The sequence below is a fragment of the Pelecanus crispus genome, chromosome 15, assembly GCF_030463565.1.
Source record: "Pelecanus crispus isolate bPelCri1 chromosome 15, bPelCri1.pri, whole genome shotgun sequence".
In the NCBI taxonomy this organism is placed as follows: domain Eukaryota; kingdom Metazoa; phylum Chordata; class Aves; order Pelecaniformes; family Pelecanidae; genus Pelecanus; species Pelecanus crispus.
In genome coordinates this window covers 6291780-6310088 of record NC_134657.1, presented here as the reverse complement: position 1 = coordinate 6310088, position 18309 = coordinate 6291780, and the positions used below count along the sequence as shown (strand labels likewise).

The 18309-nt window shown below is 50.5% G+C and overlaps 1 protein-coding gene across 2 annotated transcripts in view; it reads left to right on the top strand.

The window, feature by feature from the left end:
- The window catches only part of NOC2L (NOC2 like nucleolar associated transcriptional repressor), a 54672-nt gene extending 36637 nt beyond the window's left edge, over positions 1–18035 (top strand). For both annotated transcript variants that reach the window (XM_075721513.1, XM_075721512.1), the window contains exons 16-19: positions 556–669; positions 5730–5865; positions 14295–14435; positions 17045–18035. In XM_075721513.1, the coding sequence (XP_075577628.1) occupies positions 556–669; positions 5730–5865; positions 14295–14435; positions 17045–17190 (537 nt within the window). In that variant the 3' untranslated portion in view covers positions 17191–18035. The remainder of the gene's footprint in view (positions 1–555; positions 670–5729; positions 5866–14294; positions 14436–17044) is intronic.
- The last annotated feature ends 274 nt before the right edge of the window (positions 18036–18309 follow it).

Sequence of the window (18309 nt, the reverse complement as noted above, 5' to 3'; positions counted from 1 at the left end):
GAAGGCATTGAGCTGATTTTAGGAGAGCCTTTTGTGAGTTCTTAGCAATTCTGAGAACCAGGCCTCTTCTAGAAGGGAGAGATAGGAATCTGGGAACCCACATGTCAGGCCACCATGCTGAGAAAATTTGTTTATCTTCCATAAGCTAAAGCATCTTATGCACCACCATATAGATGCTCTTTTATGAGGACCTTCAGTGCCATTGGTATCCTGTGCTTTGGTGTTGCATACGTAAGCTGTTGCATTGGCCAGCCTGTCCATTTCATCTTTTGGCTTGCTTTGATCTCCTTGCAGTGCCCATGCATTGCTTTACCCAAGGAGAGTTGTCAGTCACACCACTCCTGACTCAGTAGTTGCTTAAAGGATTGTGCCTGAATTCACACTTAGTCCTGCTTGCATTCTTAGTCATGGTTGCCAATTTCCTACCCAGGACCTGAGAAAAGGCGGTTTGGGAAAGGGTCTTAACCTCTGCTCTTGACTCCCTGCATTTGCCAAAGTTGTATTGGAAAACTGCTTTGAAAACCTTTCTTAAATTTGCACCCCCCCTCTCCACAGGAACAATGGGAGAAGCAGGTCAAAGAGGAGGGGACACCTCTGACCAAGTATTATGCTCAGTGGAAGAAGCTGAGAGAGAAGGAGATACAACTGGAAATCAGCGGCAAAGAAAGAGTAAGAATGAAATTCCTAACTTACTGGACATCATCTGTGTCATGGGAAGACAAGAGAGCCATGTCCTGGCAGCAGGATGGTGGCTGGTCAAAATCAGCTCTGCTGGTGTGAGCTGAAATTGGCTTGAGCTGTGTGAGTGCGTAGGCTGGGCATCATTGGAAAGAGTGAGAGTGTGGCTGGACAGCAGCCTAGCCGGTGTCTTCAGCTCTCTGCAGCTTTGTCTTGCTGGGATCTCTAGGTGCAACATCTGCATCCCCTGCCTGTAGCGTGTTCATTTGCCCAAGTTAATAGAGGAGAGGTGAGATAGGGTGAAGTAGCGCTATGGGAAATTTCCCTCTGTCCCTGTTGAGGCTCGTGCTGTTCAAGACCTGTTGGTACAGCAGCCTTTGTAATTCAAAGCTAGGAAGCTGAAGACAGTAGTGATAGAGTAATTGTGTGTACTGGCAGGGGTAGGTTGGGTAACAGGTTCAGTTGTGTCTGAGCAACTGAGGCAATAGCCTTATGGTGGATGTTACTTTTGGAACAAGCACGTGATGTAGTTTTGAAGTTTAGACTGTATGCACAGTTCCGGTTCTGTGTGTTCATCCCCACGTTCACGGGCCTTCACACATTGCTTTAGGCAGTTTGCATAACTTCTTGCAAATTGCATTGCTTTCTTGATAGTAAAACAGAATGACTTGAGCTTGTGTAGGCCTTTAGCGCTTTTTCCAGCTTTGCAGAATGTGACTGGATTGCCATGCTAAAACCTAACTTTGCCAGAAAGTAGGGAGGAGAAGATGCCTCTCCTCTTACCAAAGGGAATATCAGACATGAGTTCTGTTTTGCATTTTCTTATTTCACCCGTGTGGGGGTGGCTGGTTGTGAGGTGGGACTTGCTGTCTGGATAGAAGTGCTCAGACTGCCGTTTCCCACATCTCCTGCCCAAGGGAAGGCTCCTTGGCCACTCCTCATGGCACTGCACTCCAGGATGCAGAAGGTGGGGGTGGGAGCTTGCTTCCATTAGGAGTCTAAAGGAAAGCTGTCTCGATGCTAATGCAATGAAAGTGGCTGAGCTAGGCTCTTGGCCAGGGAGCAGGAAATAGATATAATTGGTGTCTCCAGCGTATGGTGGGGAACAATTAAAATAATCGATGGGACATGAGGATGATTGGCTCTGAGCCAAGTCCCAGAGCATGGTAGAAGACCTGGGAGATCCTAGAAATGCTCAGTATCATATACCAGCCTGAGATAAGGACAGGAGGCTGAAATTCCCTGGGGCAGCCATGCAGAGGGAACAAAACCCATGCTTGTTTTCTGTGCAAACCCAGCAGGAGAACGTGGCCTTTGCAGAAAGGAAATTAGCAGGGGGAGCTAAGAAACAGCAAGCAGTGATGTCTGTGAGTGGGGCTAATCTCTTGCCCAAAACTGGCCCTGCTGCTGTGAGCTGACACTTTCCTGGTACTGAAGCAGCTATCACAAGGGGAGAGGAGATCAGGCCTCAGTGTAGACAAGCCCCCACCTCATGTTAAAGGGAGGAGGGGAGCTGGAGCTCCTTGGGGTGGCCAGGACCAGCTGAAGTGGAGAGCTCCCCTTGAGCAGGGTTGCTTTCCTATAGCAAGGCTCAAGAAGGTGACTTCTGAAACTGGGGGAAGTCTGAAGGGCAGTAACAGGGACTTGTTTTCTCTTGGAGAAAGTGGGCTGAACAGGTAGACTGGAGAGAGAGAGACAGACTTGGGAGTTAGCTCTCCGAAAGGTCTGTGGCTGCCTGGCATCTTTGCTTGGTGAATGGAGCTGTTGTCTCTCTCGGTGGGGACTGCTAGCTTAATGATGCAGCATTGTGAGCCCCAGCAGGAGAGTGAACGCCATGAGGCCCATTAGGGCTGGGAAAATCCATGTCCCATTAGCAGCCATTGGGGAGAAAAAATAATAACAAAAAATCAGCCTGGCTCTCAGCTGCTATGAGCTGCAGCTTGCCTTATATAACAACGCTGACCCTGTCTGCCCATTCCATTTGCTTTTCCCAATGGTTTTTAATGGGATGTAGACTAATCAGCTTCGTGAGACTCAGTAGATAGTAACCCTCTAGCCGGGGATTAAAAGACTGGCCCCCAAATTACCTAATTATTGCTACTGTGTGATGAACACAGGCTGTATCTGTGAGCTGTGGTTCAGTACAAGTCTCATTCGTTTGCTTTGCGATCCCTCTGCAGCTAGTAGGGTTTTCTGGTGCCTTTATTTTGAGGTGCCCATTTTGAAGGCACTCCTGTGGAGTCTCAGAAAGTTGGAGGTAGCACAACTCAGCACGATTCAACACCAGGTCCTTTTTAATATGCCCAGGCTGAGTTCAAGCAGTAGTGATGTCACCCAAAGCTGTAGGCTGCCTTTGGAAATGGGGACTTTTCCTAGGCAGTATGAAAATACAAAGAAGTCCCAACTAACAGCTCCCTGCTGTACATGCCCTGCACAGGATACTGGAGAAATTTTTTCACAATGTTGAGATAGTCTCCCTCCCTTTTGTCCCCTTGAATTGGAGAAGTTTGGAGAAGACTGTTCCACATCATGTACATGAGACATTTTACTCATACACAGCTCCATTTCCACTTTAAACCTACTAAATGATGCGTTCTGTGGAAACATCCCATGCTCAGGATGTGTGAGGAGGGAGAATAAGACCTTGGATGATTTTTGCATTTCATTTACTGCTGCTGAGCAGTAACAGTGACCAGGGTCACGGAGAACAGGACTAGCCAACAGGGACTTGGGCAGTTGATGCAGCAGTTGTTTGTTGTCAAAACTGGATTTCTGCTTCTGTTTGTGACACTTTCGACATCAACCATTTCCTGGTTAGGCAGTGCTGGACTCTTACTTAACTGCTGCTGTTGTGGAAGAGCGATAGCTAGCAGTGCTGCCAGACAGGGGCTCTGCAGGTAGCGTGGCTCTTGGCACAGAAGAGGGCCCAGAGGTGCTGCTGGTGACCAGGAGACTTCCAGAGTCGGCTCAGCCGTACTGGTGACACGCCACAGGGTACAGTTCCTAGTACCTGTTGGAGTCACCATCTCTGGGACATGAGAGGCCTTGACCCAAATGGAGCTACTGAGGGAGGACATGGTGTTCCTGGTCTTGGGGTGCAGGAAGCACCGGGGCTTCTCCCCGAGGCTGGGGTGATGGCAGCATGACCTGGCTGAGGCACTTGCAGAGGCAAGGAATCTATAAACTGAAAGGGATCATCTGATCCACACACGAGGATCCACACACGTGATTCACACACGAGGACTGTGTCTGTGATCATAGCCTAATGCTGGGTTAGAACCATAGCTGCTGATGTATTTTAGCTTCCGAGACTTTTGTGTTTTATTCCTGGAGCCTCTCATTGAACCAGTATTTCTGGAGCACCTCCCTCTGCCCTCCCACCCTCCATGAAGTTATATGCCAGAACAGATGAGAGGAGTGAAGCATGAAGCCCGTGAAGTATGAGCCTGTCTTGTCCACCAGAACTGGTAGGGGCTAAGGAAAATGTTTTCACCGTAGCAGCTCCCCTGCCCCATGATGGAGCTTGCTGGAGCAGAACCACCCCAGGAAGGAGGATGGTTACAGTACGTCATTAGGTCAACTGAGGGCAGCCGTTTGGCAGTGACTCTGGTTTGCTGCTCTTGCTGCGTTTTGCTTCCCAAATCTGTTATTTGGCATGCAACAACTGCTGTTTGGGAAGCGAGTCGTGTGCTGCTTTCTTCATGCATCCTCCCAGCATGGGGACAGCCCAGCAGGTCTCTGCAGGGCGGGTGGAAGGAGAGGCATCTCGCAGTGGAAAAGAGCAGGTGTGAAGATGATTTAAAATTAGGACCCTGCAAATGGTGGTTAGTGATTTGCTCCCATCTCCCCTTCTCTGGCCAGCTTCTGACTTTCCATCCTGGTGCTGCAGGTTATTGCTTGTAAGTGCTCAGCTCCCAGAATCAATATTGCCCAGCTGGGGACCATAACCATGAAAGAGGCTGGGAGAAATTGCTGGAATTGGCTGCAGGAGCAAATGTGCATCTCTGTGTCTCTCGTCATCTCTCCCCCCCCATCCCTGTACTCTCACTCTTTTTCTCTCTGTGCTGAGAGCTGCCTTTCTATATAGAGTGTGCTTTGCTGCTCTTCCTGCTGGGCGAAGCTCACGGGAGGGTTGAAGTGGATGTGGTCAGAGAGGAGTGTGTTGAAGGGTGGTGTGACGGGTGGGAGAGAGCAAATGAGTTATTACTCGCAGGGTGAATGTTTCCAAGCAAGCTAATGTGTGCTAATGCATGAGTGCTTCCCAGGAGGTGTGCAGCCAGGCACGGGCAGTGGGCAGCTGATGTTCAGAGAGCGCTTGGGATTTAATTTGCATTCTGATTATCTTTGCCCTGCTGGCCTGAGCCCTTGCAAGTAAATCCTCCCCGTAATCCCCCTCTGGAGAGGTGTAAAGAGCAGTGAGGTGGTGTCAATTGCAAGTACTTAATGGCATTGATATTGGCTGTCTGCAGCAGCAAGGCTCTTGGCCCGTTGATCTCCTTAAGGGCTAGCAACCACGGAAGCCATGGTGTAGACAGACCTTAAGCATCTTCAGCACCTCACCATTTAACCGAGCTGAAATCCGCAGCCAAAAAGATAGTGCCTTTGCTATAGCTGTCACAGCTTCTGGCGTTGGTGGAAAACTGCTACTTCAGAGATGACCAGCACAGTCTGGCTTGATTGTGCTTGGCTGCCCAAGATCATGGGGCCTGCATGGCTTTCAGTCCAGCAATCTAGGACAGCCAGCTTGTCATGGATGTCTTGCATTTTTATCCATGCCTGGTACCTACCAGCAGGAGATGGCCCATTAGCAAGAGTAGTTTATTTGGTAAAGATCAATAGAGCAGTGGTGCTTTGCGTGTATCATTCACCTTTGTAACTGGCTCACAAATCTGTCTGTTGCTCCCCTGGTTGGCAGCAGGCAGACCCAACTGTTCTTGGCAGTGTGGCTTACACATACTGGGCAAAGCCAAGTTCCTGTGTTTAAGCTTAGCATGTTATGTTTAAAAGTACAAATTAAGGTTGTTCTTACTGTTGTTTTTCGGTTTTTCCAGCTTGAAGACTTGAACTTCCCAGAAATTAAGCGTAAGAAGCCAGATGAAAGCAAGGAGGAAGATAAGAAGGAATTCAAGGACCTGTTTGAGCTGGACAGTGACTCTGATGAGGAGAATGTTGGATTCCCTATAAAAGGTATGGGGCTGGGCATACCTTCTTGTCCAGAGTTCTGTATGATGCGGGTCAGTACAGCCCTGCCCTAAGGGGGATGCATGCTGGCCATGTTCGGTTCAAAAGATACTCTGTTAGGGAGAGAGAGCACAGGATGATGATGCCTTTTGGAGGCTTTTTGAAGTGACAGACAGAAGGTAGTTCTTTCTCTCCCTCCTACTTCATCACTCCAGCTCATTTTAAAGCCTTAATCCTTCATTAGTGGTCCTCTGTACATGGCCCATACTCTCTCCTCCCCTTTGCACCTTTCTTTTGTCAAAGACACTGACCTCAACATGATAGTCCAAGAACCAGGGGATACTTGGCTGAACTCAGGCCCTGCTTTCAAGGCTTCAAAGTAGCAGCCATGGTTTATACTGTAATTCCCAAAGAGTGAGTTCTCCTGCTTGTGCTTATAACCTGTGCAGATTCTGGGCTGAAGTCTCACCTTGGAGAACATAAAAGTGTTTGCTGTCTTTTTGCACCGTGAGTGGAGGTGCAGAAATCCACACTTTGTTTCTGCACCTATAAAAGAGGAATAAGTATAAGAGGAGTAAGTTCTACCTGACAGCATGCTGGGTCTTTGCTGTATATGTAATTGCAAACAGTAGCTGTCATAGGGGCTGGCTACCAGAACAAGGATCTTTGATGGAAGAATGGTTATCCTCTCTTTGCATGCACTTCTGATTTATTTATTTTATAGTGACTGACGTTGCACGTGTTCTTGACAAGCCAAGAAAGTCTAGAGGCCCTGGAGAAAATGGAGTGATGTCACTCGCTGGCTGTGACCACGAGGGGGCCACAGTAAATTGTGGAACCTGCCTGAAAAGTTCACCACATGGTTTGAGGAAAAACTTAGATGGTCTTTTTATAATTTGGAAAGTTTGGGTTATCACAGGTTTTCTATTTAGAAAGTCATATAGTAGGTTGACTTGCAGGAATACAGAGGTTTCTTGTTTGGAGATTTAATCTGTGGATGAAGTCCTAGTCTGTTGTGCACATTGTAAGGCGTGAGGATAAATTTGAGACTTAACCACAGAACCAATGAGTGTTGTCTCCCTCACAGGCATCTGTGACACAGGAGGAAGAAAAGGTTGGAAAACTCTTGTTTGATAGCTTGAGGTTGAAGTCAGTGGATTTTTGTAGGTGACCCAGCAAAGAATGGGAGGAGAGCAAAAGTGAGCATGTGACCCACCAAGGTACTGAGAGATCAGTGTGACATCAAAATGATTTGCTGAGATATATCCTCGATAGCTGGGGTTGTCCTGCCTGCCATGTGAGCCAATGCCTTAGAAGAATCCCAGTGGCTTCTAAAAAGGCAGTGATAATTGCAGTTCAGAAGGCAGGTTGCTGGGAGCCAGGGAAACCCAGGGTCTCTTCCTGTGCCTCCCTGGAACTGACTTTTTGTACGCTTGGGAAATTTCTTGGACTGATGGATTTCTGGATGTGTACTGAGATCCTAATGAGGCACGTCTGTGATGAACGTTGCTGATGATACAAGGTCTGTGGCAGCTGTCTGACTGGCGCTTAATGTACGCAGCTTCTACCTTGTTTCTGGTGCTTGCCAGCTCACTGTAGAAATCTGCTAAATATAAAGGTTTGCAATCTACTTGTGAGGCGCGGCTTTTACCCCCCTGCCTGTACATGTGCTTGTGACATCTGTCCATGAGGTTCTTTGGCAGCTCTAAGGGGCTGACATATATTGTGAAGAGAGTGCAAATGAGGTCCAGGTGATTTCAGAGGGCTCTCCCTGCTCTGTTTGTAGGAGTCTCACAGCTGCGGTATCTAGTCTGCGGTGTCTAGTCGCTGAGTGTGCATCAGCACTGCAGTGTCAGTAATGGGTCTTGCCTTCCAATGTTCCCAGGTCAGCTGCCTCTCCATAGCCTTTGTTCGTAGTAGGGTGTTTTCTGGAGGGAGGGCACAGGCGCTGTAGGCAGCTTCCATCTCAAGGAGCAACTGTGCTCAGCCCCACCATGGATCCTGAGGCACTGGGTGGAGACAGCGGAGCACTGGGTCTGTACAGTAGCGTAGGGTGAAGTCCCCTCCAGGCAATGGTGTGACTCCGCAGTGGGAAAGGGGCAGGGAACAGGGAGGCTGGGAAAAGCGCCTGCGTCTTGGGAGATGCATACAATGAGCTCTTGTTCTTACTCTGTGTGGGGTGTGAGATGTTCCCAGCCGTGCTCTGCATTCAGTAACTGTCAGGGCTGCTTGCAGATGGAAGTCAGAGAAGCCCATGCTTCAATTTGCTGCAGTTCCCTGTCTTTGTGGCCATTGTTCTACTGGGTGGCCAGATGCAAGGGAATTTGGGAGGCCCTGCAGCTGCTGTGGCCTATGTATTCGCTTCTTTACCTGTGAGGTTTGAAGGCATAATGATCTCCTCCCTTCAAATAAGGCAAAAGGAGAGTCTGGGACAGTGGAAGGACTTTGGTTCATCTTGAATCATCCTCAAACTACTTCCAAGAGAGACATGTTGAGCGACTGATGGCAGAAATCTAGGCAGGAAGATAAGACTTCCCTGGCTGGACCTTCTGGGAGAGGAAAACACGAAATATAGCTGGAAAACAAGAAATATAGCTGAGAATGCCCAGTGATGCTGACCTCCTTGAAAAGCAGTGACAGGGAGAGACCTGATCCGAGACAGGTTGGTGCTGTGAAAGTAACTGTGACACTGATGTGTTGTGGGGATCTGGGAAGCTCATCGGAGCAGATCAGCCCTTCTGACACAACACTACTTCCAGATGTAGGCAGGAAGAGATGGGGCTGGAGGGCTGCGCCCTCCCTGCTCTGGGAATGGAAGCAGGGGCATGGTTTAGGAGTGCCAAGGCTGATGTGGGAAAAGAATAGGAGGCTCACTGGAAAGGTCAACCATACCCAGAGATGTCCATGCTCTGCTCACTAGCAAGGCTTAGCAGCGGCACCCAAAATTCTGTTCAGAGTTCTTACTGGAAAGAGATGGTTCCAGAGTCCTGGGCATATGTAGGCCTCTGCAAAGAAGGGGGAGGGAGGGAGGGAGGGACTTCTGGAAATGAAGAAATTCCCTGCCAGAAAAGTCCTAGCTAGATAGTTGCAGTGCTCTGTTGCCGTAACTCATCCTTTTAGGCAACCCCACGGGTTAAATCTGTGAGGATGGTTGCCCTGGTCTGGGAAACTCTCTTCCCCCTGATGATTACTACAGAAAAGTCTGGATTTCAGAACGTGCTGCTGGTGCAGCGTCATTGTGGCTTTCTGGTGGGATGTTGGGTATGGAGGCGTAGTGAAAGTGGCTCCCATCTCTCACCAACCACAGCTTTGGCTTGGCAGAATCTTTCCTGTGTTGACAGGACGTTCTTCCGATTAGTAGTTGTTTTGGCCTGTCAGGTCCCAGACCAAATTCACAACCAGGAAATCATCAGTTTTCTGTTACTTAGGTGCTGTTCAAAGCCCTCCCTCACCTTTTCGTTTAATTTAAATTAAGTATTGTATCAGTGAAATGTTGATTACAGTTTACACTGTCCCTCGTCTCTCTGGAATAGGGTAGGCCGGGAGAGCAGCTAGAGTTCTTGGGTTAACCATTGCTAGCCAAAACATCTTGCTCGTGAACTAACTTCTACTCAAAGACCTTTGTATTTCTCAGAGCAGAGCGGGCTTCTGAAAGAGGTCTTTCCAATCCCACGCAGGGAGCGAATGGCACGTTTTTCCCAAACTGAGGGGGTTGGGGAGCTTCCTATTCTCACAGTTTGCCATCACTTGTTCCTGGGGGGGACAAGGGTAGCTGCTGAAAACCGTCCCTGCACGTGGGAGGGGGGCAACGTGCCGATCATGCTGTCCTCCAGGAGCACTGGTGCACTTGTGCATTACCTTCCCTTCTGTTCTGTGTCCCCCGCTCTTGTCTACCCCCGCTTCCACCATTTTCAGCTGTGCTGTAGCAGAGAAAGGAGATTTGCTGCATCCAGCCCCGGGCACTGCTGCAGGAAATGGCCGCCAGCAGTTTGGTGTTTGCAGCTCGAACAGCCCTTGGCCCCAGTCTGTGCTGCTCCCAGATGGGAACCACCCGCCCCTGCTCTCCTCCCACTGGAGAGCAGGAACGGCAGCAGCATCTGGCAGAGGCACCTCCTCCAGAATCCTCCCGGAACAGCACCCCTCAGGATGGCAAGGAGAGGCCACTGGGGACTGCCCTGGAGTTTAATAGGAAGCATCCTAGATTTCCCAGGAAGTAGGAGAAACCGTGGCACGGGCTGGGGAGCAGATTCAGATGGGGTAGGTTTCTGTGGGGAGAATCAGTGTGGGCATAACCGTGTGGTAGTGGATTCTCACAGGGCTCCTGGAGTATCCTTGGAGTGAGTCAGAGGTGAAAGTCAGCTCCAGGTAGGTGTTACAGCCTCGAATCTTTCCGCCCTTCAGCTCCAGGGCCACACTATAATTGCATGTGTTGAGGAGAGGGATAACAGGCAGGTGCCTAAAGATGCAGGTACAAGCTAAACACCTCCAGTGTTCTTGCAGTATATAGAGATACCAGGGAAGAGGGGAAGAGTATGTTCAGGGCAGGGGAGGTTACAGTCAGCAGCTTAGAGATGTTCTGAACTGAGGATTGCAGAGACACCCTTTTGTTTAATATCGACTGATGAATCTGTCGGTTTCCTGATTGCGCCTGATCCTCGTTGTTAATGTGGCTTCCACAGCATCCCCTGGTAACGCGGTAAGACGTGCCACAACTTTAACGTAGACGTTATTTGTAAAAAGCATTTTTTCTCTTTAAGCCTGCTGCCCACTGAGCTTGCTGATCAGCCTCTTGTGCTAGCTGCAGCCATCATCCTGCTTTAATGGACCATGTCGGATCCAGGCATAAACCTATCTCTTAGGCCTGTCGTCTTCTGAATCCTAACCCCGGTTTTGCATTAGGCTGGAGATGAAAGGCTGATAGCAGGCCATCTGATCCCCCTTGGCCCAGGCCTTCTTCCTAGTCCTTCAGGACCCAGCAGTAGCTGAGCTCTCTGATCCTTCCTTACCTTAATCTTAGCCTTAGCAGCCAACACCGTGCTAAGCCATTTATCTTTGACAGCAGCAGCCTTTTCCCTAGCTCCGTAAGCTTTGCAGGTCTTCAGTCTCTTCTTTCCTGGGTCCCAAACCTGACTTCAGCCTTTGCTGCAGGCCACAGATCCCTGCTGTAAAAAGCCTCCCCACCCATCTGAATCTTCATTCTCACTTCTCGGGCCTTGCTGAATCCAACATTGAATGAATGAATTAATCTCTTGTGAATCCTAGCGAGACTAGCAATAACAAACATTTCTGTGTCTGGTGTTTTCAGAAGTCTCATTGGGTTTCTTTGTCGTTACTGCTCTGTCAGTACCGGCACTTCTGTTTATTTTAGGGGTTCCTGAAAGAACACAGGGTGGTGGACAGTTCCTCGGAATTCGGTCAGCAAGTTCATCAGCACAAATCCATATCCACTCCTTTCAGAACCTGGAAGTTAGGAGCGCTGGTTAGCTCCCTGTCAGCGCATCTTGCATTGCGCTGGGAGACCTCAACCGAGATCAAGTTTGGTGGGGGGTGCTGCTGCATAGCCTGTTGGGGAGAGTTAGTCCCTGCTCAGCGAGTCAATATGAAAAATTCAGGCGTAATAATTGAAGCAGGAGAGAGAGGGATATCTCGACACAGTTGGAGTGGGGTTTGAGACAGGACTTTGAGTTGACGTGTCCAGGATACCAGCATAGTGGTCCCTCTAACAAGGTGACGCTGCCTGCATCTCTTTCTGGTTGCTTTGTTCTCGTCTACACCTGGCTGTGGTGCAGCCACACCAGGGAATAAATTGCAAGCAGTGTATTGATGCATGCAGCAGATATGGCTGCACAGGAAAAGGAAGGAGTGTGATGAATTTGCAGTTTTTTGATCTTGTGTATCTGAGGGGAGGTTCCCCCTACCTTGCGCAGGTGGAGCTGAAAGCTGCCTGCTCATTTCAGCAGGATTGCACGCCCCCGGCATCCTCCCCAAGGGGCAGGAAAGGTGGTGAGCGCAAACGGTTCCATCACATCAAGACAAGCTGTCCTCTGGAATGGAGAAAGCATTTGGCAGGCAGGAAAGACTGCCTTGCTTGGGTCTCTGCAAGGTCTGAAGAGGAGGAGGAAACAAGTTTGCACATTTCAGGAACCTGTGAGCAGGCAAGGGCGGAAAGAGCCAGGAGATGGGGAGGAAAGAGCATGGATTTGATCAATCTGTGTGTCGCTGGTGGGGGTGGGGAAGTTCATGTGTTCCTCTCATTTACCAGCTGACAGATCTCTGGGAGGAAAGGCGGCTGCTCCTGGAAATTATTAATGGCTTAGAAAGAGGTGCTGGACTGCCTCGTCATGAGGCAATTAAAGGCGAGAAGGAAGCGTGGCTGCAGTGTCTCTCCGGGCCTGGCTGTAATGAGTGATCTGTCCATATTAGGTGTTGGTGTGCCTCTAATGAACTTGAACAGGTTTCTTCATTTATCCCTCACGTAATCATATTACATCAATTTAATGCCAGACTGGTGGGGGCCAGGGGTGTGGAAGGAGAGGTCAGACATTTTCATTTCCTAACAGAATCATCATGGCCCTTCTCAGTGGCAAAATTCCTGCTGCGGGCTGTCAGCTTGAGGACCTAGAGGCAGAGTGAGGAGGAAGAGGGGAGAAGCACCAGTTAACCAGAGCACCCCAAGCATTGTCTTCTGGAGTCTTGCTGGCTCGCTTCTGCCTCAGGAGATGGAAGCTTGAATTCTGCGTGAAGGCTGTATTGGGGCCTCTGTGTGTGCGTCGGTGGAAGGGGAGGCAGGGGCAGAGCTTAGGGGAGGGGAGCAGGAGGCTGGAGAAATTCAGTAAATTCCTCTTAGTGGCCTGCTGCCTGTGTCGTAGCACGTAGGAATGACCCGAGGGCCCGATACCCAATTCCTGCCCACAGCTGCTTTGTCTGCATACTCTCAGATGAGCTGGTAGCTGCATCTGTCGGTGCTTTGCTGGTGCTGCTTGATAGATGAGAGCATGCCCCTCTCGGTTGTTGCCTGAGCTGCTCAGGTGCCCATCAATATGATGTGGTGCGGTGAACAGCACTGCAATCCATCTTCTGCTGTGGAGCGGGTGCTCTCCGCACGGCTGCGGGCACCCGAGATCGCTCCATCCATGAGATGTAGCTTCCGATCCCTCGGGGGGCAATTGCACAGAGGCTGCGTGCTGGCAGAGCTGACAGATGGGTGAAAGCAGAGCGAGCAGGGTGATGACGGGGAGCTGGGAATGCTAGCAGCCAGCTTATTAATGGCTCTGTATCCAGTTCAGTGAGTAACATAGGTCAGCTGCTGAGGAGGGAGGATGGGGCAAAAAATAGATGCCATGGTGGGGCCCAAGAATCACAATGTGGGAAAGATGTACAGCCAGTTTCCAAGCAGAGAGTCTGAAGTGTGAATAAACAGCTGCTTCAGCAGTTTTGTCAGCAAGGGCAGGCAACCTGCAGCACTGAGCTGGGCTTAGTAGTTCAGGGCTGGTGGCTGGAAGGAGGCAAGGAGCAGCTGGTTCTCCAGCTCCCTCTGTACAGAATTTGTATTCTGTCATTTAAATGCCCGGTGACTCACGCTGTCCGGAGGAGGGAGAAGAGGGGAGAAGCACTCCTCCGCTGAAGTGAACTCAACATGAGTAAAAGAAGTGGTTCCAGAGGCTCAGAGGCAGATGACTTTCCCACAGGCCAAGCACCCAGAGGCTCTTAATACTTCTTGCCAGGCTCCCTTGGACCTGGCTAGCCATCTGCAGAGGGAATTTGCAGCAATGTCTGTTCCTAGACCTTTTTGTTGTGACTAACAGAGGGGAAGAAAGCTAAGAGAGGTTTACAGGGATGCCCCAAACCAGAGAGTCTACCCCTGTTTTCAGTTACATATAGCCATGGAGGGGTGGAGGTGCATATACACAGGCACTCTTTCTCAGTGGAACCAGCCCTTCTCTGGTCTCAGCTTCGTGACTTACTTCTCCTTTCTCACATCTGTTCAGTAGGCCCATTTCTTCTTATTGTGCTCTTTTCTCCATCTTCATCTCCTAGCTTTCTCTGAGCAGGGCAGACAGTTAGCTATTTTCATGACGGATGCTTGAGTGCTGTGCCGGTGGTGCTCCATAAATACCAGGTAGCGGCAAATCCTGGGCTTTAGCAGCAAAAGCCTGCTATGGACTTCTGAGGTGATTTCTCTGACTCTCTGTGGCCTGGCCTTCCTGGCCTCTAGCAGGTGCCTCTGAAATGAAATGCATCCTTCTCTGGGCCTCTGGTGCAAGGGTACGTGACTTTTGGAGAAATATGGTAGATTTCCCCTTTAGTGTGTGTATGATTGTATTCCTCAGGTTGAATTTTGGAATGGCGATACTTTGCCCTTTGCACAGACCGCCTGCATGTATGCTTGTGCGCTGCTCTTTATGTTTCCATTTACATAGTAAAAATACTTGCAGGTAAAGCCAAAGCCAAGCAGGCATCAGATGACAGTTCAGAAGCAAGCAGCAAGGACTATGGCGAGGATGATGATGAAGAAGAAGGACAGTATGAAATCGAGGAGGATGAGGAAGAATTGGAAGACGACAGCGACTCAGATGGTAAGCAGTGCAGTTGGGCTAAGGGGAAGCGAATTATTGACAGCACTGGTAACTGAAGGCTCCCTTGCATTCTAGGAGCTCCCCTGCAAAGGAACCGTCTCCTCTTTTCTTGCTGTGCTGCTGTTCTGAGCTGCAGGGTGTCAGGAGGGACTTTTACAAACACGCCCTGGACAGGGAGAGCTGGCAGTTCCGAGTTTATACCGAGAAGAGAGCGAAAGGGTTAAGGTCTTTGCAGGCCTTGCTCTAACAAGCCACCAGTCCCTTTCATCTCTTTTCAGGGGCCTCCTGCAGAGAGGCTCAAACAAACTCTTGAAGTACAGCCCACCCCAACAGGGTACAGAAACCTCGCTTCAAGACTCTCCACAGGTTACGCGTGCACAGGGGTGCGGAGGGTGCACTCCGCTTTTCATCTGAGCAGTGCCTGGGGTACGGGGTGCTGCACAGGGGTAACCCTTTAGTTGCTGCTTCTCAACAGCTTCTGCCAGGATAGGACTGGTAGATCTTCTCCAAGTCCTGGGGTTTCTGCACCAAAACAGTGGTATTTGCCTGTCTGCATACAGACCCTGCTAGAACCAGCGGCTTGGCTCTGTGCTTGGTCCTCATCACTTCTGCAAGTTAGTAGCTGCTGCCCAGAGACAGAATCGGGAAGCAGGGTGGGTGTCAGTGGGAGAGGCTACCAGTTCAGCATGCTCCTAGCAGGCCAGAACAGCCGTCTGAATGGCTACTGAGAAAGCTGCCAGCTGCGTCACCAGGGCTGTGCTAGACGCCAAGCCAGGCTTTGTTGCAGCTGAGGAGAGCGTCTCTTCCCTTCCGTCCCTTGCGCAGAGCCACAGCCAGCTAGAGAGCCTGCTCGGCACCCCAGCAGAGCGCAGCTAACCGCGTTCGGCTCCGTCTTGCCTGCGTCTGCCAAGTCACTCTGCTAGCTTAGCAGACGGAAGCTGGGCCTGCCAGGCGCTCTGGCTGCTGTGGTGTTCCTTTGCTGGTTTTTGTGTGCCACTTGCTTAGGCCTTTGTATTAGAGTGCCAAGGCTCTGCTCCTCAGCATGCCACTGGGTGTGATGTGTGGTTGTGGGGAACAGCCACAAAAGCGCCTGTGTGCAGGCTTTCTTTACTAGTTTGGGGAGCAGGGAGAGCAGGAGGGGGGAAAGAGGCCAAGTGAGCTTAAAATCTGACTGATTTAGCATGGCAGATGGCTGTGGCTTGGCATGCACGCCCAAACCTCGGCGCCGAGAATAGATGGGTGTTCAATGCATGTTCTGACAATGCTCTAAAGGATAAAGAGGGAGACTTTTCCCTCTCTGCCTACTGGAGTACTCAGACAAGCTGAAGGCAATGCACCCTTCCTTGGTGTCTGGGGGAGCAGGAACTCTGTTCCTCCCTTCCTTCACCCCTAATAGCAGCTTCCTTCGTTTCCGGCTGTAGAAGCACGGCGTAGAGCCAGCAGAGGCTCTTAGTGCCTGGGTACGCTGGTGTAGTGCCAGTGACGTTCAGGCCTGGGTGCTTCTGGCCTATGGTGCTTTTTCAGACATCAAGCAAGCAGGGCAGACGGAGTCACCCCTCCCAAGTCTTAAGCTCTGCGTGCTGAGCATTCCTGTTGTGCTTTTTACCAAAACACTCGTGCATGCAGCCAGGTTGGGCAATGGAACAGCGAGGAGCTGGTGTCCGTGACAGCTTCCCACACTCCAGCAGGCCAGGGCCTTACTGGAGAACTCCGCACGTGCTCTCCGTGCCCTGGAGAGGTGCTTCTGTGGGCCTGATGTTCTGGTGTCACCAGTGCAGTTTTGAAGGATGTGGACTGCAGTGCGTATCCAGCCCCCCAGATCTGGGCAGCCAGAGGTAGCTTTTTTTTTTTTTGTGCTTTTTGGGCAAGTGGGCTGAGCTGGCAGAGCCTGGCAGCTGATCTGGGGAGTGGATGAGGGAGAGGCAGCCATGTCCCACTGCTGCTGCCACCACCCTCCACAGCTTGTGAGAGGCTGTGGGCATAAGACCGGAGGTAGGCGGTGGTGCTGAGCGGATGCTTTGCTGGTAGAACCTAAGAAAGATGGTCTGCAGGGCCCGCTTTGGGAGCGAGGTGTAGGAAGCCCAAGCCATGCTTCTGGAATGAGAGGCAAGGGCACTGGGAATGGGGACATGTACAGTCCTGCACAGCCCCTGGAAACCAATTCTCACTTGTGCTCCCCAGTATTGAAATATCATTTCAGAAAGGAGGGAGCTTGGGGCTAGTTTTGCATTTGGGAGTCTTGCAGTTCTCTACGCCAGCTTCTGTCTGTCAGCTCTTAATGCCTGGCCTGACATCTCTAGTGAGGAACGCTGACCTGAGCTGCGAGGGCTGAAGGTTTGGCGGCACTGCCTGTCTCATGCCCCCCAGTTCTTATTTTGCGTTTCTGCCTCAGGCACAACAGTTAGTTAGGTCTCCTTGCCTATCGCCCCAAGTACTTCAGAGGCAGTGCTGTACCGAGCACCCTGCAGCGCTCTCCTGCCGCTATCTGGGCGCTGCAGTGGCGCCAATAAATTAATGAGTGTCTGGGATTAATTAGCAATGAGTTGCCTCGACTCGCCTCTCGCTCCCAGTAAAGCAGGATTTACACCTCTCTCTTTTTCCACCCACAGAGGAAGGCAAGGAAGCTGCTCGGGTTTCCCAAGGGTCACAGAAGCAGAGGAGCTGCACTCGTGGGATGTCGCGCTCTGACCTCGAACAGCTAGCCCAAGGAGAAGAGGACGTTGTGGAGGACTTGGCTTTCTCTGATGAGGACTGAGCACCCTCACAGCCACCCCCTCCAAGCTTATCCCTTACAGAGCTGCTGCGTACTGGCTCACGCAGCCTTCGGCACCTGTAGCGGGTTCTCAGAGAGGTGGTAAGAGCTGGGGAGCGTGGAGGGTGGGAGGCCAGCCTCAGGTGCCAGCAAGGACTTTTCTCAGTGACACAGCGGAGATGCTACTTGGACTTTCAAGCTTTTTTTCTACCAGTTATGTTGTTGGTAACAGTAAAATTGTGGTCACGTCAAGGCCAGTAAAACTGCTCACCATAGGTAATAAAAAGCCCTCATTAAAATCTGCTGCTTTAAATAGTACAGGGTTCAGTTTCAGCTCCTGATGGAGCGTACGCGAGCTGACCAAGGAAAGGACAAGTTCTTTTGTCTGAGGGTGCTCCTGTCTTTTCAGCCAACCACCCATGTCACCCCGTATTTTGGTCTGGGGCCCTCACCAAACCCTCCCTTTTGCCAAGAAGCTCTTAAGGATGGCAGAGTGTTTCAGCGCTTTGTATCTTTACTGCAAATGGAAGCTTCTGTCAGCAACATCAGAAGCAGCTCAGTCAGTTCTGCCAAGCTGGCTCTAAGTACGCTAAAGAAGTTAACTTATAACTAATTGCCTTAGGATATGGCGGGGGGGGTGGTGAATGGAGACGGGAGGTTCTGCAGGCAGGAAGGAGTAAGAAAAGGCAAAACTAATAATGTAGGAAACGTACTTTCATTTTGTGATGGCTGTTGGATTTGCGCAGGATACATTTGCTTAGTGAAAACAAAGGACAAGTCTGAGCCTGTGCTTTGTAACAGACCTATTGTTATCCGTCGTGATACAAAATCACCTCCTTCCAGGGCCAGTCCTAGCTGCTGACGCTGGTGGTGAACACTGGTTTGTTCTGTGAGTCCTGAGAACAGTAGTGACCATTGCAGGCTGTCCTGGGCACCCGGAATTTCTTTATTACCGCAAAGCCAACCACTGCATCCCCTGGGCAGCTTCTAGATGCAGCTCATTCTGTGTCTTCCTGGAGGAGTGGTGCTTGTGGGAGGACATTGCGTAGCTGAAGGTGGGTAAGGGCAATTTGTGATCTGCTGGGAAAATATAAACAGCTTATCTCTTGAGACCACTGCTAG